The 20,532-nt window shown below is 39.8% G+C and overlaps 1 protein-coding gene and 1 non-coding gene across 6 annotated transcripts in view; both read right to left on the bottom strand.

The window, feature by feature from the left end:
* Positions 1–93: 93 nt before the first annotated feature.
* Positions 94–200, bottom strand: LOC118154853 (U6 spliceosomal RNA). Its single transcript, XR_004745106.1, has one exon. It is a non-coding gene; the product is annotated as a U6 spliceosomal RNA (small nuclear RNA).
* Positions 201–5,488: 5,288 nt separating this feature from the next.
* The window catches only part of MTHFS (methenyltetrahydrofolate synthetase), a 49,317-nt gene continuing 34,273 nt past the window's right edge, over positions 5,489–20,532 (bottom strand). For all 5 annotated transcript variants that reach the window (XM_078326930.1, XM_078326931.1, XM_078326932.1 and 2 more), the window contains one exon: positions 5,489–7,350. In XM_078326930.1, the coding sequence (XP_078183056.1) occupies positions 7,118–7,350 (233 nt within the window). In that variant the 3' untranslated portion in view covers positions 5,489–7,117. The remainder of the gene's footprint in view (positions 7,351–20,532) is intronic.

The raw sequence follows: 20,532 nt of genomic DNA, 5'->3' as shown, positions 1-20,532 counted from the left end.
AAGGAAAAAACCCAAAAGAAAAGGATCTGTTGTTTCGTAGGTGACAGGAGTCTTGAAGGCACTCTGTTCTTTTTTTTTTTTTTCCTTTTTTTAAAAAATATGGAACTCTTCACAAATTTGCATGTCATCCTTGCGCAGGGGCCATGCTAATCTTCTCTGTATCATTCCAATTTTAGTATATGTGCTGCCAAAGCGAGCACGGCACTCTGTTCTTAAAAGAATAATTTAAAGAAGTTATTCCACCCAAACACTGTGGGCAAAATAACAGCCCCAACCAGATCACTCAGACAGAAGACAGGGAGGCTTGTATTGGGACATCGGGGAACCAGAAAGATGAAGAAATCGTGAGGAGGCCAGAACCAACAAGAGACTACACACATACACACAGTCAGCACACACAGAAGAGGAGGGACTGAAGGAGTCCATGACCCAGTAGATCAAGCAGAGCCGCCAAGTGGAGTGACCAGTGAACCTAACCCATTGGGGTTTGGGAAGAAGACATTAGAACCTCTACTGATACTGACTTTTCATCTTCAAAAGACAAGACATTGCATTTTGCTAAAAGTTAAAATTTAGATTGACATCAACCCCCTGCCTCCATCTGCATATCAGAAGGTCCTATGTCCAGTACAGTTTACAAGCTGTGGTGGGAGGTGGGGGGGTGTAGGAGTTGGATAATGTGGAAGGGGTGTTTAGTTGACTTCAGCATATTGAGATATATTGAAGTTTCTAGGATATGCCCAGACACAAGGGCTTACCTATTATGTAGTTTTTACTAAATCAAGCCGCTGTACAAGTAGCTTTAAAAGATTTTTGCAAAGAAACAGCAGACCAAGGATAATTCTCATATAGGTTGAACATCCCAAATCAAAAAGCCAAAATCTGAAATGCTCCAGAATCTGAAACTTTTTGAGTGCCAACATAAGGCCCAGAGGAAATGTCCATGGGAGCATTTCAGATTTCAGATTTTCAGTTAGGGATGCTTAACCAGTAAGTATATAATGCAAATATTCCAAAATCCAAAACATTTTTGGTCCCACGATTCCAGAGAGGAGATATTCAGCCTGTAATACAAGCAAAATGACAACACTAGCTGATACTTCTGTTCCTGGGGCAAGCTATTTAACAGCCAGGAAAAAACATTAAGTTTTTGCCAAGAAGTCAAGCAAAAAATTTGAATTATTAGCACAAAGATTTTTTTAAGTAGGTATCTGTGTTCACCTAGTTAACGATGGACCTCACTCTTCAGATACACACAATGAAAAGTGTGAAGCCATCACAATTAGCAGAAGCTGCAGATCCGGAAGCTGAAACAAGCCTCCACAGTGTGTTCAGCAACACTTAACATCATGAGATACTAACTCCAGTACTTGTTAAGCAATGCTCACTAAATATAAATGTTTATAAACCTTTCAAAGTTTCCTCACTTAATAGCAAAAGACAAAAAGTAACATACCATTGAAAAAATACTTGTGCTTCATGCCATGGAAATATGGATGAAATACTGGTAAAACAATTTAGGGGGAAAAAAACCCTAATCATCTGTCAGAAAATATATTGGATGAGAAGTAGAAAACACTGCTGACAATCTGAAGAGATAAGTACAGGAACAACTTTTTCAGGGCATGAGGTTGAGTAGGAGAGATGTTTCTGACATGTCTTCTCTTCTAGTAGCACTAAAGAAAGACATTAAAGTAGATATGAAGTAGTGAGGATATATTTCTCAAAATCAATCCACCTTAAAAAAAAAAACAAGTTTGTTTTACGAGTAGACTAAGTCTAATCCCTGATGGAATGGCTAGTTTGATTGAAATGTTTTTTTAAAGGTGAGATGAGGCCAGGCACAGTGGCTCACCCTTGGAAACCCAGCACTTTGGAAGGCCGAGGTGGGTGGATCACTTGAGGCCAGGAGCTCAAGACCAGCCTGAGAAACATAGCAAAACTCCATCTTCACTAAAAATACAAAAATTAGCTGGGTGTGGTGGCACACTCCTGTAATCCCAGCTACTCAGGTGGCTGAGGCAGGAGAACCGCTTGAACCCAGGAGGCAGGGCTGCAGGGAGTCAAGATGGCACCACTGCACTCCAGCCTGGGTGACAGACAGAGACGCTGTGTGTGTGTGTGTATATATATATATATATAAATGATGGTGGATTCCACATTCAGAATTCAGCAATAGCATTACTAAATAATTTACAGGCAAAATATCCCGTGTCCTAGGGGTATCACTGATACAAATTTTATAAAATTAAGACCTTTATAGTAGAATATTTATAACTCTTTGGGATGCAATAGGAAGTACCTATGAACAGTACTTCGATTCACTTAAATTTCTCTGATCATCTCAAGGTAAAATACTTTTAAAAGAGCTATAAACTGGCCAGGTGTGGTAGCTCATGCCTATAATTCCAGCACTTTGGAAGGCTGAGGCAGGCAGATCACAAGGTCAGGAGTTCAAGACCAGCCTGGCCAACACAGTGAAACACGTCTTTACTAAAAGTACAAAAATTAACCAGGCATGGTGGCGGGGGCCTGTAGTCCTAGCTACTTGGGAGGCTGAGGCAGGAGAATTGCTTGAACCCGAGAGGCAGAGGTTGCAGTATGCCGAGATTGCACCATTGCTCTCCAGCCTGGGTGACACAGCAAGACTCTTGCCTAAAAATAAATAAATAAAAAAGAGCTGTAAACTTAAAGATGAGTTTTACGTGTATATTTTGCACAAAGGGCAAGTATTCCGAATTTTCTGACCTTTCTGAGTTGTAAATGGCTGCTGGTAAACTCCAAAGAAATAAATACATCTCATTTGAATTTTCATAGTGAAAGTTATATTTCATCACTGAGACAGAGAGGAACTACTTTCAGAGACTTGTATGGCGCGTGCATATAAAAATGGTTATTTGGAAATATTTTCATCATTATATGACTACGTTGCCAAAAACTATTAATAGTGTGACACCTACACTTTCACATCTATACAACCAAAACGCTTGTAAGCAGAATTTTCCCAACTAGATTTAAAAGCTGAAAGAATTTCAGTAAGCTTTGAACCTATTTGTTTTTTATGTGCTGTTGTTGGTAGAGACGGGGTCTCGCTCTGTCACCCAGGCTGGAGATCAGTGCTGCAATCAGAGCTCACTGCAACCTCAAACTCCTGCCCCTACTTGATAAAGTAAAATGTGCAGCACCTCTGGTTAACATGCAAAAATGACACATTCACATCAGGAAAATGGGTATTTACCAGCTGGGTTTAAATTAAAAATTTATCTTTGCAAAATTGGTAAACAGGACTGAAAATTTTATTAAGTATAGTTTTCCTTCCATCTGAATCTGCTTCTCCAGAAGGTATCTTTTTCAGCTCTAATAGCCCTTAAAACCAAATACTGAAACAAACTGAAATTAGAACCAGAATTCTGAATCATTCAAAATGTGTTAAAACAAGATTTTCAAAAATAGTAAATGTCAAAAATATTCATCTATCTAAAAAGTATATTATAAATTATGTAATATATTCTACTTCAACATTATCTCATGCTGCTCTGGTAATCATATTGCTCTTTCTAAAAATGAATATTTATACTTATTTATATATGTATAAAATACATACATATATTTATACATATGTAAATGTATACTTATTTATACATGTATGTTTATATAGAAATTTATATATTTATATTTAATATAAATTTATTTTATATTGTAGGTATATTTATATATACATTTATATATAATATAAATTTATTTTTATTTATATTTAATATATAAATTTATACATAAATATACATATAAATAAACTTATATATAAATATACAGTATAAATAAGTATATTATATATGTTTTATATATAAATTTATATATATTTACATTGGTATAAGTATATTAGAAATTATATATCATATTTTATTTATATAGAGAATACTTATATATAGAATATTTATATTTATATATGTATAAATATATATAAATAAGTATACATTATATATGTATAAAATATATAAATAAGTATATTATAAATTATATGCCATATATTCTATTTCAACATTATCTCATCTTTCTTGTGTGCATATTTTATAATGTATGTTATTACTCAGAAAAATATATTATTACTTTAAGCATATACATAAACATATTTGGAGTGGGTGCTTATCAGGATTGGAAACTACCATTGAAGGGCAAGAGGTCTATGACCTCCCAGGAACAGGGAAGAAGACAACTAAGAAAAGGAAAGAAGGAGAGCACTAAGGAGGAAAAGCAGCACAGACAATACGACACACACATATGGACAGCCCAGCGCAACGCAATGCAGTAACAGGAACCTTGTTCTGGAATAATCAAAGCCTAAGACAATGCTGAGGGGACAGAATCTTCGCAGCAAACAGCAGCCAACATAAAAACAAGCAAATGCACAGCACTGGCAGGGCAATATTCAAACTGGCTTATTCCTTCATCAAGAAATTGGTTCTTTGTGCGTCTGTGGTAGATACTGGAATAAACCATGAACTTGGCAGAGAATCTGCCTTTGAGGAGAACGTACGATAGTGAAGAAATTAAGCATGTAAACATATGATTAAAGAGCAGTGTGATCAACTGAATTTCAATAATCTCTGCAGAAAAAAAAACAAACAAACCTGGGACTAGGAACTGAGCTTCTGCAGCAAGACACTCACACCTAGACACATTTCCCACTCTCCTAGTCAGTAAGACTTTGTGATTAAATGTGTAGTGCTCTTGACTAGAACTTTTATAGTGTTTACTTTCTAATTAAATTAAGCACCGTTCCATAGTACACACAGCAAACACTGACCCATGTTGAGGCCCTGATACATTTCCAATTTCCCAATACTTGAAATTGTTTTTGTACAGAACTAGCTGCTATTTCTTTTCTACCCAGATTGTCCCCTCGTCTGAGACGCTCATCATTCTCGCTTCATGTTGGCCTGTGCTGAAGTGCTTTCCTCCTGAGTCCAAGGCCTTGTCCTCAGCCTCTGTTTATGCCCTAATCAGAGTTACAATGTTGTCATCACCCGCATCATAGGGGCATCTTCTCCCTTCCTATACCCTCTGCACAAAGGTCACTGTGCATTACTGACCACTAGGGATTGCTTACCTTTTCAAGCCAAAGACTCTGTGGCCTCTGACTTTCCCGAATCTCAGCACCCTGCATTTTCTGGCCAGTTAATTCTGCATTCTTTCTGCACTTGAGGAGCTGGTAGGGTGGTTTTTAAATGCTCTCGTTTGATAAAAGGATAACATAGACTGAGTTCAACAGTGCTAAACTTTCTAGACCTATAGGAATTTGACTGCTCAACCATTTCAGACCAACAGTCATGTCAGCTACATCAACATTCACTTTAGCCTTATAGTCAAAACAATACTTAACACTATTTTTAACCAGTACAATAATGTGACTTCATAGCTTTTAGGAATTAGGTTTCCTTTCTCATTGTACATATTTCACTGTACAAATTCACATTTAGCCGAACTGATATTTTTCAAATGTTTTTACTTTTGCACATAAAAACATCCAATCTATGCTATTATCCAAAGAATAATGGATGAGTGTTTTGAATGAGACACTTCCAATGCAGTCAATTAATTCATTAAAAAAATTATCACACACACGTACTATATGTCTAGCTGTCTATTAAGTATAAGAAGTATAAAGATCACTTCTTTTCTTCGGAGCTCACAGTATGGTGAAGGGGACAGATATGACAACAAATTAATTTGATACATAAGACAACATGATAAGCAGATCAAAGGCCAGGGCCATCCAGGCAAGAGAAGGAACACTCACCCTGCCTGGGAAAAACACTCACCCTAGCAGAGGACTTCACAGACGAGGTGATGCTAGTGCTGAGTCTTCAAGGGTAAACAGCCTTCTAGATGAATATAAGAAGAAAGAGCATTTCAGACAGAAAGAAATGCATGCTTACAATGTGCAAAGGGCAGAAGAGGCCTGCAGTGCTCAGACCGTGTTACAGGAGAATATGAGAGTGGGGAGAGAAGAGGCTAGAAAAAGTAGGTGAGACCTCTCTTAAGGGGCTTTGTATACAACAGAAGCCATCTGTTTGTTACTCTGGAGGCTCTGAACAGCCACTGAAAGATCTTAGTCGGGGGTGCTACACGATTAGATTCGCGTGTTCTAAGATCAGTTTGCAGCTTGAGAAATAAACTGGAAGAGGCAAGATGGAAGGCAAAGGAAGCAGGTGTGACACTCCTGCCTAGTCCAGTTCAGACACGCTAAAAGGCTGGATAAAAGGAGCGACAGGACAATCTAAAAGAGAATATAGATTTAAGAGGCATTTCAGAGGCAAAATCAACAAGACCCGGTGACAGGATGGACATGGGGTGTAAGAGAGCCATGACTATTAAGACTCCTGGGTTTCTGGGGATGACCAAATCCTCCCCACAACAAAATGATTGCTCCCTAACTGTGTTGCCATCTGCCAACTTTCAACCAACAGCAAATTTCATTTTCAAAGCAGAAACCATGAGTAAACAGAAATAATTTCTAACCAATAAGACAGGAAATCTTAAACTCATCAGAGGTTGACAAATGCAGTGATAGTAACCCCTCAGTGGAGTGGAAGTATTTACATTATAAAAGGTTTCCCTCCACTCACCACCAAAACCTGCAAAGTGTCCAACATAAGATTCAAGAGTGAGTAAAGGAAGTCATGATGAAGTCAGATGATATCCTTAGGAAATTCTGTCTCCAAACAAACACCAACAAATCAATTCATAGTCCCCAAGTCTCCGCGTGCCTGCCAGAGACTGACCAGGTCACGACAGGACATAATGAAATACAGTGTCCACTCCCAGCGACTTTACCTTCCTCTTGCAGTCAGTCGGAGCATAGTTCCTCATAAATATTTAACTTAAATTGCAAAGCAGACAGATCTAGTTGTCACATTAACAACAGGAAGGTAAGTTGAAAATCATAGGATTTTCACTTTAATTAATATTCTACTATTTATACTTCTATTTGTTTTTAAAGACAGTTTTATATAAGGTATTTTATAATTACAATTTTAATTTTTGACAAGGGAAAAATAGACATAATTTGCTTTACTCTCATATAAAACACTAATCATTTGGTTGTAATTATCCAGATTTAAGATGCTGAGGAGTCTTCATACAGGACTTCATCTACCTTCATGTCATTTTCATTCACTGGGACCTGGAGGCAAATCTGTTCTTTGAAAGCCAACGCCAGGGTGTAGGGCTTCACTTCCTGATGCTGCAAACAGCGCTTCAGGTAGGCATCATAGTAGCCCCTGCCCCTCCCCAGTCGGTTGCCATGTTTGTCAAACCCAAGGCCTGGCATGAAGATGAGATCCAGTCCCCCTGCAGAAAAGAGGAACAAAATTAGAGGAGTAACGTTTCTGAAAGATCATTTCAGGATGTGTTCTTTGTTTGCAATGACATCTATTCTTCCTCTGATTTCTAAAAACAATGTATGACCATTCATATCCAAAAAGCAAAAAAGGAAATAAAGCTTACTCAGCAACTCAGTAAGTCTCTTATTCATCCTTCCAACAGATTTTTCACATACATCTGTACAAAAATGCCAGATTCCCAGACCCCATTCATAATTAAATGAAGAGAATCTCCAGAGATAGGACCTTCTTTTTTCTAGCATCCTGGTGATTCCCCATACCTGTCAGGTTTGGAAATCAATGCCCCAGGATAATGACAGTTGGAGGGCGGGAGAGGATCAAGGAGGAGCCATAAAGGACAGAGCTGTTCTCAGTGTCAGTGAGCAGAAAGAGACTGCTGTTAGGTGTAGTAAGCAGTTCAGACAGCCTACTCCCTCCTTCTTACCCCTCCCATTAGAGAGGCAAGGCCAGGCTGCCGAGCTTCCCAAGACTGTGAGAGTAGGCTTTGACCTACTCAGGAACATTCCAAAGGTACAAGATGGGGACCCACATCTAGTCCTCTGGCTAGAACCCACTCAAGTAACACAAAGACCAGAACTGGCGATGACATAATAAGGACAGAATGCTGGAGTTCAAAGTGGGAGGCAGGGTCCTGGAGGCTACAGAAACCCAACTACAGTAAGGGTGTGTGGGGACTCCCAGGAAGACAGCAATAAAGGTCACTAGGTGAAGGACCTCCATGAGGGAATGGTCTTCCAGCCTCTGGCAAGGAGCATGGGGTACCAGTGTCAGCACAAGAGCCACATCACATGTCCAACCCAGTGGTCTGCCCTGTGGCCTCCTTGTACTGAGCCCTGGCCTCCTGACAGCTGTCCTGGGGGCTTCTGGGTGACCTACACCTTAGTTGTGGACTAATCATCCACATAGCATTGCTGGCACCATACACCAGGGTTGGAAGCCATGAATTCTCTGGAACATGGTGTTCAGGGTAGAGAAGATCAGACTGCCAGCTCAGCTGGCCTCTGCTATCAGCAGATGTTCTGACTACCTGCAGAACAGTGAGGTGGACTCAGTTTCTCTCTGGCTCCCAGCATACACTTGGTCACCCCGTTCCTGCCAAAATCCAGTATAGCATGCCTCAGATTATAGTAATGACCTTCCCCTGTAAACCTGCTTGTCTATTCCAATCCCAACTTGCTAAAAAGGTCTTGGTCACTGACCTTTGTCTTTCCTCCCTGTCCCTGTCCAGCCCATTTGTCCCTCTTGGGATTGACAGTGGCCTGTTCATTTGGACTTTACTCCCTCGTGTCCTCTTTCTGTTGACAGAGCACCATCAGGCTTGAAGTTCAGTCTGTCTTCTATACCTAGAACACACACGCACACACCTTTCTGAGGATTCCTGCCACTTTACAGTATGGCAAGGGGCTCTGTAAGGTCCTCTGGAGGACACACAATCGCTTCCCTTCACAAGGTGGTAGTTCAGTTAATACAAAATATACCCACATGTAATATCCATTTCAATGCATGGCAGCAGTGCCTGCCAAATGCCCCAAAAGCAACAGAGACAAATACTAGAGACCTCAGCAGAGGGAGAGCAAATGCTGGGTGGTCAGGGAAGAATTCACAGAAAACTCCACTTGACCTGGATTTTTTTTTTTCCTTATTTTTTTATTGCATTTTAGGTTTTGGGGTACATGTGCAGAGCATGCAATACAGTTGCATAGGTACACACGTGGCAGTGTGTTCTGTTTGCTTTCACCCCTTCACCCACATTTGGCGTTTCTCCCCAGGCTATCCCTCCCTGACCTGGATTTTTAAGATGTGCCAGAGTTGGGTCTAAATATCTTTGAGAAACCAAAAGAAGGGTGGCAAGAGCTGAGCAAGGGAGTAGGGCAGTGGGGAGAAGTTTACTTGCTGGGACAGAAGGATCAAGCTGAGGAGTAGCAGAAGACATGAGGGTAGAGTTCATTAGGTAGGGCATGGAGATTTGGGGTCAAAGTCTCAAAGACTCCCTAGAACACAAAAGCAAAAAAACAAATAACCCAATTAAAAGCTGGGCAAAAGACTTAAACAGACATTTCTCTAAAGAAGACATACAAATGGTCAACAGGCATATGAAAATGTACTCAACATCACTAATCATCAGGGAAACACAAATCAAAACTTCCATGAAATATTACTGCACACTCACGAGGATGTCCAATTTCCAAAACATAAAAAACCACAAATGTTGGCAAGGATGTGGAGGAATTAGAACTCTTACACGCCGCTGGTAGGGATGTAAAATAGCTCAGCCATTACAGAAAAGAGTAGACGGGTCCCTCAAAAAATTAAAACTAGAACTACCACATGGCCCAGCAATCCCACTTCTGGGTATTTATCTAAAAGGACTGAAGTTGGGGTCCTGAAGAGATATTTGCACTCCCGTATTCATTGCAGCATTATTCATAACAGCCAAGATATAGAAACAACCTAAGTATGCGTCGATGAATGAATGAGCAAACAAAATGTGGTACATACATTCAGTGGAATGTTATTCAGTCTATCAAAGAAGAAAATTCTGCAATACGCAACACATGGCTGAGCCTTGAGGATATTACACCAAGTGAAATAGTCCTCACAAAAAGACAAACACTGTGTGATGCCACTAACATGAGGCTATTATGTCAAGTGAAATAAGTCCTCACAAAAAGACAAACAGTGTATGATGCCACTTCCATGAGGTATCTAGAGTAGTCAAACTCTTAGAAACAGAAAGTAGAATGATGGTTGCCAGGGGCAGGAGAAAGGGAGAGACAGGGAGTCACCTTTCAATGGGTAGTTTCATTTGTACAAGATGAAAAAGTTCCAGAGATCTGCTGAACAACTATGCTTACAGTTAACCATACTTTTTAAGACAGTAGATCTCACATTATATGTATTTACCACAGTAAAAAATAAAAAAGGCAGAGACCAAAAGAGAAGCCAGGAGAATTGCTAGGATTTCCACCAGAGCCAATACACAAGAAAGAAAAGGCAGAATTCTGGAACATCCACATTTAGGCAGCTGCAGGGAAAGAATGAAGAAATGAAACGGAGATAAAAAAACAACATTCTCAAATCCCTTGAGCGAGAGTTAATCTTTCTCCCTCTTTCCTTGTTATTCCCTGTACTTGTCTCTGTCTGCCCCACCAGACAGAAAATTTCTTTGGGGGCCATAATTTTGTCTAAGTCATCTTTCATGCTTGGCTTTTAATAGAATTTTAGGCCAAAGAAACCCTGAAAAATGAGCATTTTGCCTACAGAATGGATCAATCCCAGAATGACATCCCTATTTTAATAATTCCAAAGTACAGAAGTTTGGCTCAAAGAGGCAAAAAAAATAAAATAAAATAATAAAAACACAACTTTGTATGGATGCTTGTTCAAAATGAGTTCTACACTTGTGAAGCAAGAGGAGAATGTTTTTGGATCCCCAGGTAACCAAGACTCCGAAATGGCCCTTCCCACGTGGAGGTCCTTACATGGTACATGGGGTATTGCTGTTGGAGCCCTGCCCACAGCACTGTTCCTGCTGCTCCCTTCAACCATGGGGATCACAGCTTGTTCCTGGCCTCAGGTCCTTAAGATACTCTTCCTGGTCTGCTCCCACTTCTGCTACTTGGTGAATCCAAGTGTTTAAAACTTACACATTGCGTACTCTTTGCTTGATTTTATTTATTGTCACCCTTGAAGCTCTTCCTGTGCCTTACCGCCATCCCCACAGTCGTCACTCACCCCACACACAGCCCCGGGGCTCCTCACACTTTGGGAACACTATGCTGGACGGTTTCCTCTCTCAAATGTGATAGCTCAGTGGGGCTTGAAAATCATGCACAGGTCCAACAAGCTTCCCTCAAACATGCTCGTCCCACTAATAGAGGTAGACGCCAGAGCCACCTTCACACAACACAAGGTCAGAATTCAGTAGGGAGAAAGAAGAAAACCCTGAGTCCATGCACAGTTCCTCATATGCCTCTGGCATGACTCTATTTTTCAAATCACCAAGGGCTCATTAATAGTGTCCACTGACAGCGCAACGTGCTAGAGCCAGCCTGCTCTGATTCTGTTTAATTCTGTATGCACCTGTTTCACAGGCGCCCACTAGCCCAGAATGTGACCAGCAGAGCCAAAGAGCCCTGGCTGCATCAGGATTGCAACATGGTGTTCAGAAAGAGCTCTCTGGATGTCCTGAGGTTGTTCTGCAGAGTCATGGTTTGTTGAGTGTTTTTCTCCAGGCTTCGCTAGCTTTCTAATGTGCTCTTGTATTCCAAAACTGCAAAGCTAACCTTTGAAAAACTCACCCAGCCCCACACACTGCATTTATATGCTCAAAAACATCTTCTGTCTTTTCATTTGGTGTTGGCTCTGAAACAGCAGTGCCCCCTGGAGGCAGTCTGGGGTGGTGATTAGGCGATTTCTTCATTGTGTGATCATGGGCAAACAACTGCAATCTCTGTGCTTCCATTTGTTTTCTCATCTGTGAAATGGAGCTGGTCGGGAAAACTGTATTAGATAATGCAATGCATCTGTTCACAACGATTCTATTTATTAGGGTAACTTTCAATTTTTTTCTTTTTAAAGAAATCTCAGGCACTATTTCTTCAATCAGGTAGCAGAGAAAGGGGTATAGTTTCTCCAATACTTCCAAGTATTTTTTTGACCAGAGCTTTTACAACCTTACCTTAGAACTGGCTCTTACATGTTCCCTCAGCAACAGGGTTCAGCAGAGCCAAATAGCGGGGGAGAAAACCAGGGGACAGTGAAGTTATAGAATGCAGATTAGTAAATTTTTCCTACAAAGGACCAGAGAGTAAATAATTTAGGCTTTGCGGGCCTTATCTGTTAGAACAACACAACTCTGCTGTGTAGCATGAAAGCAGCCAAAGACAAAACATAAATGAATGACTGTGGCTGTGGTCTGATATAATTTTATTTACAAGAACAGGTGGAGGGCCAGAATTGGCCCCTGGGGCTGCAGTGTCATAACCCCTGTCAAAGAACACAAGGAAAGAGAGTTTCAAGAAGAGGGAAGTAGATGCAGTGTTGAATGTGGCAGAATGGGCATGTAAGGTAAGGACACAAAACTATCTATCAGATTTGGCAACTACAGAATCACTGGGGCAAGGATAATGTAAGTGCGGAGATGGAGACAGATGCTGAGCTGCAGAATCTTTGTTGACTGGGAAAAAAAGCCTAGATGGTAGGCCTCGAAAGAAAATGAAGAAATGAGATTCTATAAATGCCTCTACTTCCTGAGACTGAAGTATTAGGCTCTGAGAATTCAGTTCACCTTCACAAAACATACTTATTAAATCTGGCATCGAGGCAGCCCTGGGCCCTGGACACCTCCTAGGATGTCCTGAACTCAGACTCCCTGTCTGCCCTGAGCTTTTCACAATATAATCAGTTCAGTCAGTGGACTGTCTTTATTGTAATACTGAAGAGAAGGCTGAAAAATAAGCGTTAGAGCCACGAGGTATGTGGGCACCTTCCTACCTGCACACCTTTGCTCCTGCTACGCTGTTCTTCATTCCTGTAAGGGCCTTCTACTCTTTTTGTTAACTTACCTAATCATAACAATCATAATATCACAAATCTTAAACTTCCATCAAGTCCTCCCAGTCCATGCCGTTTGGTGTGACCAGCTCTTATTCTATACTGCAAGAATGCCTGTGGTCCATTAAGTAGCAGGAATCCTTCTCCCTTCCTTCTGGGAACAGAACTTGTCTTTCCCCAGAGAATTTGAGCTCAGTTCTGTTTACTGTGAAAAGAAGGAATGACGGCAAAGGATATAAGGGATATAATGAGTAGTTCCTTTGCTGTATTTATTTAGTTTCCTGACTATATCCACGGAGTGACATGTTCAGTTAGGTGTCACATGAGACACCTAACTCTCAACCAAAGTCTTGCATCTAGAAGAGAAGAAGAGCACAGAAACTAACATTTGTAAAGTACCTACAATGTGTCAGGCAAGATGCCATGTCCTGGAAAGAGAAGGATGAATAAAACCAGCCGGTCATTGCATCTACCTAGGGAGGCAGGAGGCTGGGAACTACTATCCCCATTTCATAGAAGAATAAACTGATGCTCAGAGAGCTCAAATTACTCCCTAAAGTCATGGAAATTATAAGAGACTCAGCTCATAAGAGATGAAGCTGAAGGCTTGCTGTTCCAGATGGACAATCACTCCACAACATACAGGGCTCCTTCTGCCAAAAGATGCAGATGAGATTCAGCAAAGGGATGGAGGAAACACAACAAGGCCAGCATCTTGGAAGCAGTAGAGGAGAGGGGTTAAGTGTGTAGGATTCTAGGCAGGCTGCCCAGTTCTGAATCCAACACTAATACTTATTAGCTATGAAACATCAGTCAAAATTGCCTTCACCTAAAATCTAGAATGGGATAAACACATTATGATGTAAAGAATCTCTAAGCTATTAACACCAAATGTCAACTTAATCAACTGCTGCATGCCTACTCCTTAGGCCACATGGCTGATTACAGAGAGACACAGGCACTTCCATCAAGCACGTTTCTAAAACATGAAGAAGCTGAAATCCTAAAATAAAATACAAAACCAATAATTCATGATAGCTCTTGAGGCAGAACTGTCAAAAATCAATGCCATATGCTTTGAACTCATTACGATAGCCTTAGAAAGAACAGACTGAAGCACAGCCTCCTTGAATCACTCTTCACATAAAACAGTACAGCACATACAAGGTAATAAACAAAACCATTTACATGACTGCAATAATAAAATATATTCAACTTCTGATTATATATATAAATTGGGGTTTTTTTTAATATGCTTCCCTGCAAATCTATAACATACTTAAGGAGGAGTTAACTGAGCCACCTGATATAGACTGCTAATTTTTAGAAATTACATCGTAAACACAGCTTCACTCTTTCTGCTATGAATGGTCACAACATATTTTGGTCATCTGGGAATATTCACAGTGAATCAAACACACTGTAGTAAGAACCATCTATTAAAGACATGATTATCATAACTGACCACATCTGCACTGTTACTGTAAAAAATTCCTTCTCTTAACACAGATACTAACATTTGCACCAGAATATTGGGACCGTATTTGTCATGAAAGCACTGGAAATAAAGACCAACACCATGAAAGGCAGCCCTTCTCCTAGTATCCCTGGGTGATGCAGGCCATTCTATTAATCAGTTAATGAGGTATTCAGAATATAACAATCTGTGTGTTTCTCATATTTAAAACCTAAGTGTATTATGGGTTCAAGGCTTTCACTCAACCTGATGACTCTTACGTGTTTAAAGGAAGGAAGTAAGAGGTGACAGGAATTTAGACTCTTCCAAGTAAAGTTGAAAGCAAATAAGAAATGGGAATAACCTTTAGTGACTTGGCTGCTGAAGATCTCACCAACAGCACTCTCCTCCTACCTAATCCAAAGAGCCTAGAAAAGTATCACGGACAACAGGCTGGAAGTCAAGCTCAAATGGGTTATAAAAACCAATCCTTCTACCCATAATACAGGTTTATCCCTACAGGAATATCTCAGGGTGGATACGAAAGAAGACTAGCTGCCTCTGCAACAAGGTATTAAAGAATAGGATACTTGAATAAGCAGGATATTTTACACTTCCACGCTACTCTTCTGTATGATTTAAATTTTTATCATGTGCATATGGAACCAAATTTTTAAAAATATCATCCTTCTAGCACATCAAGGACAAACCCAGGCAGTCTCTGTATTAGACAGTCCTGCACAGCAGCCATCTATGCGGGCTTCTACAGAGACTGCCTGGGTTTGAATCCCATAACTGCCACCACTAACTAAGAAACATTAGTAAAGTTACTGAAACTCTCTGTAAAACCCAATTTCTTCTCTTTCAGATAAAAATAATGCTATTTTAAGGGAGATAAAACTCTAGTAAGGGTTCAATAGGTGCTAGCAACATTATACTTGGGGATATGAATAATGCCTATCCTATTTCTGTCGACCATGAAAGTTATTTCTTGAGTCATAACACTAACACTCCAAGAGCCATCGTGTAGATTTCCTATCTGCCCAAACCATAGGCAAGGGTGGGCCTAGCTCTCTACTGCCACCTCCTGTTGACTAGAAACATGCAGGTGAGAGCTGTCCATAAGACACTGCTCAAGCCTTAGGCGGAGCAGGAGCCCTGATAGCTCACTGAAACACGCAGTCTCTGATACAGGGTGATAGGAAAGCATTTCTCTGTTAGAAATAGTCTTTCTCTTTAAAAGGATCCTTTGAGGCGTATCTGTTTGCAAACCAAGAAAAACGAAGTTGCTCTTTCACAATCCCTATCAGCACTTCAGCTGCATGCTAGATACTGTGCTAAGCTCTTTGCAAACAGGACTTCATTTTATCTTCCCAACAATGCTATGAGGTCTATATTGTTATCCCCTTTTTTCAAATGGGAAAACCAAGATAATGTAATTTGCCCAAAGTCATACAGCTAGGAAACACAGGCATGGGAATGGGAATGGTTGTGTAGCTCTAGTGAAGTGTGGAAACTTTGTTCCTTGCCCAGGAAGTTAAAGCAGACGGGAAAGCTCTGCTTATCTGCCTTGGTGGTGGAATCAGTCAAACTGGGTGCAGCATCTTTACAGGTCAGGTCAGGACCACGATGAGGGACAGATGGCACACTCAAGCTAGGGAAATGACAAAAGATTGATAAAGAGATAGAGATGCTTAGAAAAAGCAAGAGACGGTACAGTCCCTGGGGAGGTATGGTTAGAAGAACCCTCAAAGCTGTGATGAGAAGGCTGCCTGACTAGAGTGTGGATGTGCACCGGGGGTGGGGGTAACACTTCACCTCACTCTCCTGCACCCTCTGGTCTTCATTGGTGCCTGCTGATGTAGTACATGGAGGATGGTTTTCCCTCCACTGAGCAAGCAGAAAAGACAGACAGTGGATCTAGAGGCCAACAGAAATCACCCAGCAAAAGACTGAAACACGGTTATTATCAGTGGTTACTCCTGGCTTGGAGATGTGGGCTTTTTAAAAAATTTCGTCTTTATGTCTTTTCTTTATAAGAAGAACAAAGCTATTTTCCTTTAGAAAAAAATTGCCCGTACTCAGAAAAATTTTCAGTCTTCTTTTTGAAGATGTAATTCAAACATGCTATTTTCTTAAGTATGTTTTTTATATCTTAAGCCTTCTATGCTGTCTAGAAAATAACTCTAAAATTATGTCAACAGATAATTTGATTTACCTTATGCTCTTAGTGACCATCACCATCATCATAAACAACTACAATTGTATATGAAAGAAGGCAAGCTAGGTTGCTACGGACTGAAAACTGGGAATGGTGATCCAATACTTTACTACCAGGGGTTGCAAACTATAGCCTGCAAGTCAAATCTGGCCCACTGCCTGATTTTATAAATAAAGTTTCAGTGGGACACAGCCATGCTCTGTTTTCACACTAAAGCAGCAGAGCTAAATCACTGCAACAGACACTGTCTGGACCACAAAGCCCCAAATATTTATTATCTGGCCCTCTGTAGAAAAAATGCCCTGCCAATCCCAACTTTAAAGCTTTTGCCGTAAGGTTTTTAACAAAACTCTATACATCAGCTTATCCTATCTTAGCAGATATTGACAAAAATAAATCTTACCGGAAAAATATAATTTAAACTCTCTTTACTGCAGATATGTAAAAATGGTCTACAGAAAATAGGATCCACATCAGCAGTAGTTTAATCTAAGTGGCATTTCTAAATATTATGTTTATTTGGTATCTGAGTTCTTAGTAATCAGATGGACCTAAAAATGAAACGGATAAGAAATGACAGAACTTCCTAGGATTTTTCACTAAGTGTAGGCAACCTCCTGTTGTATGACTTTACTCATCTGTAAAATGGATGAAGTTTTCAGTATCTTTTTTATTAACTTTCATTTTAGGTTCGGGGTACATATGCAGTTTTGTTACACAAGTAAACTCATGTCACAGGGCTTCAGTGTACAGATTATTTCATTACCCAGTGGGTATTTTTTCTGATCCTTTCCCTTCTCCCACCACCCCCACCCTCAAGGAGGCCTCAGTTTCTGTTGTTCATCTCTTTGTTCCATGTGTTCTCATCGTTTAGCTCCCACTTATAAGTGAGAACACGCAGTATTTGGTTTTCTGTTCTTGTGTTAGTTTGCTGAAGATAATAGCCTCCAGCTCCATCCATGTGGCTGCAAAGGACATGATTTTCTCATTCTTTTTTATGGCTGCATAATAGTCTATGGTATATATGTACCCCATTTTCTTTACCCAGTCCTCTATTGATGGGCATTTAGGCTGATTCCATGTCTTTGCTATTATGAACAGTGCTGCAATGAACACGTGTGTATGTGTCTTTATGGTTGAATGATTTATATTCCTTTGGGTATAGACTCAATACTAGGATTGCCAGGACGAATGGTAATTCTGTTTTTAGTTCTTTGTGGAATCACCACATTGCTTCTCACAATGGCTAAACTAATTTACATTCCCACCAGCAATGCATAAGCATTCCCTTTTCTCCACAAACAAGACTCCATCTCACCAGCATCTGTTATCTTTTGACTTTTTAACAATAGCCATCCTGACTGGTGTGAGATGAAAGTTCACTGTGGTTTTGACTTGTATTTCTCTAATGATGAAATCAAAGCTTTAGAATCAAAACTTAGTGACTCTGAGAATTTAAGGACAATTCTTTATCTGTGTGACTCAATCAAGAAATAAATTAAGCCAATCACAATAATACAAACACTATATGACCCTTATTAAATGAGGTCTTGAAAGTAATCAAACTCATAGAATCAGAAAGGAGAATGGTGGTTACCAGAGGCTGAAGAAAGGGGGAAAGAAGAATCGTTTCATGGGTATAGAATTTCAGATAGGCAATATGAAAAATTCTGGAGATCTGTTACACAGCAATGTGAATATACTTAACACTCCTGAACTGTACCTTTAAAATGGTTAAGATAGTAAATTTTGTTACATGTTTACCACAACAAAAAAAAAAGGAAGAAAAAAATTAGGCATTGAGGGAAGGGTCTAGGGGGCAGTCCATCCTATCTATGCTCACGTTCATGTGAGGGTGTACTCAAGAAAGAAAAGTCTGGCTTACTCTTGAAAGCAGTGAAGAACAATTTCTTCAGATACAGAAATATAAGGATGTTTTGGAGCTATTTCTGTTTTCCTCACTTTTTAGAAGATGAGCTCTTGGTCGAGTGAGGTGGCTCACGCCTGCAATCCCAGCACTTTGGGAGGCCAAGGCAGGCGGATCATGAGGTCAGGAGTTCGAGACCAGACTGATCAACATGGTGAAACCCCATCTCTACTAAAAAAACAAACATCAGCCTGGCATGATGGCACCCACCTGCAATCCCAGCTACTCTCAGGAGGCTGAGACAGGAGAATTCTTTGAACCTGGGAGGCAGAGGTTGCAGTGAGCCAAGATCACACCACTGCACTCCAGCCTGGGTGACAGAACAAGACTCCATCTCAAAAACAAACAGAAAAAAACATAATCCTCCCTAAAACCTTCTAAAACAACTTGACAGGAAAAAAGCAGAAAAAGATTTCTAAAGATTGGTACCTCAATCAAAATTTAATGGAATCAAATCAATAAATAGTCATTACTAATAACTCACTTTATGGAAGGCCCTGTCCAAGGAACTACAGAGAACATAGAGATAAAATACTGTCGGTGCCCTCTAGGACTGACAACCTGGTCAGCTAAAAATTCATCTCGTCAGTTGTCTGTAAAGAGATAATTAAATAATTGTAATAAGGGGTAGAGTAACATAAGTTCCAAGGTAACAGGTACAAAGTAAGAAAGTTGTATTTCTTTGAGAAGGGAGTTAAGCACAGGAAAACCTCACTAGGGAGGTGGCCTATTGTATCAGCCATGAAAGGACGTGTTTTCAAGAGGAAAAGTCTTTTGGAAACAAGAACACCTGGGTTTTAGCCCTCCTCTTTTTGACTGTGTGACTTCAGACAAATCATTTCTCACCTAGGCCTGTTCTCTTACATACAAAATGAAAAATTGGCTTAGATGATCTTCAAATCCTTTCCAATTCAGATAATCCCCAATGTGCCAATTAAATGACTAAAGGACATACAAACTGGGAGGCTGCAGACAAATCCATCTCTGTGGACTAACAGTAAATTCGTAAAACACTGACATCTGCTGGAAATTGAAAATCCATTCTCAATCCATCTAAGAAATAGCCTTTAAAAACCTACTCTTGAATACTTTGTTTTGAAAACATGTTATCAAGGATGTAAGTTTCTTTTGAAATTAAATGTTCTAAAACTTTATTTTATCAAACTTAAGAAAATTTTGATTAACTTCAAAATTCCTTCAGAAATTTCTATATCCATTTGTAAATTTGGACCTGTGCTCCTACGCTTTCCCATGTGACAAAAATAACCAGCTTAACAACACAATGGACAAATTTCTATTTGCAAGAATAACAAATATAAACTGATCTGGAATATACTTAACGATACACCTGAACAGGAGCTGTGCAGTAACAGCATGACTAGGAGCAAAAAGCACTTACAAAGGAACACAGCAAAGTCCTGGAATAAATGGCGAGGCACACCACATTCCTGAAGAACTGAACATTGCATGGAAATCCATTTCCCCCAAATTAATCTACAAATTTAACACAATTCCAATCAAGCTCTCAGGGGATTTTGGAGGAGAAACTAACAAAATTCTTTTAAAGTTAATCTTAAAAAGTAAACTTAGAATACTCAGCTGAATTTTTCAAATTAGAATAATGGGGCAGAATGCATGCTACCAGGTATTAAAATCCATTGAACAGCCAATATACAGCTACATTAATCAAAAGACTGTGACATCAGTGCCAAAACAGGCAAACAGATATGTGGAAAGGGATAAAAACATCCAGATACAGACCCAAACATATATAAGAATTTTGTTCATGAAAATGGTGAATCCCTAGCCAGCAAGGAAAGGGTAGATTATTCACTACATGTGTTTGGACACCTGGCTAGCAGTTATTTATAAAATTTATATTTTCTCCCTGTATATACAGACATTCAAATATAAATTCAAAAAGGATTAAGGCTTTAACATTTAACAACACAAAATACTAAGATGAAAT

Source organism: Callithrix jacchus, chromosome 6, assembly GCF_049354715.1.
Source record: "Callithrix jacchus isolate 240 chromosome 6, calJac240_pri, whole genome shotgun sequence".
Taxonomy (NCBI): domain Eukaryota; kingdom Metazoa; phylum Chordata; class Mammalia; order Primates; family Cebidae; genus Callithrix; species Callithrix jacchus.
This window is presented reverse-complemented; position numbering and strand designations above follow the sequence as displayed.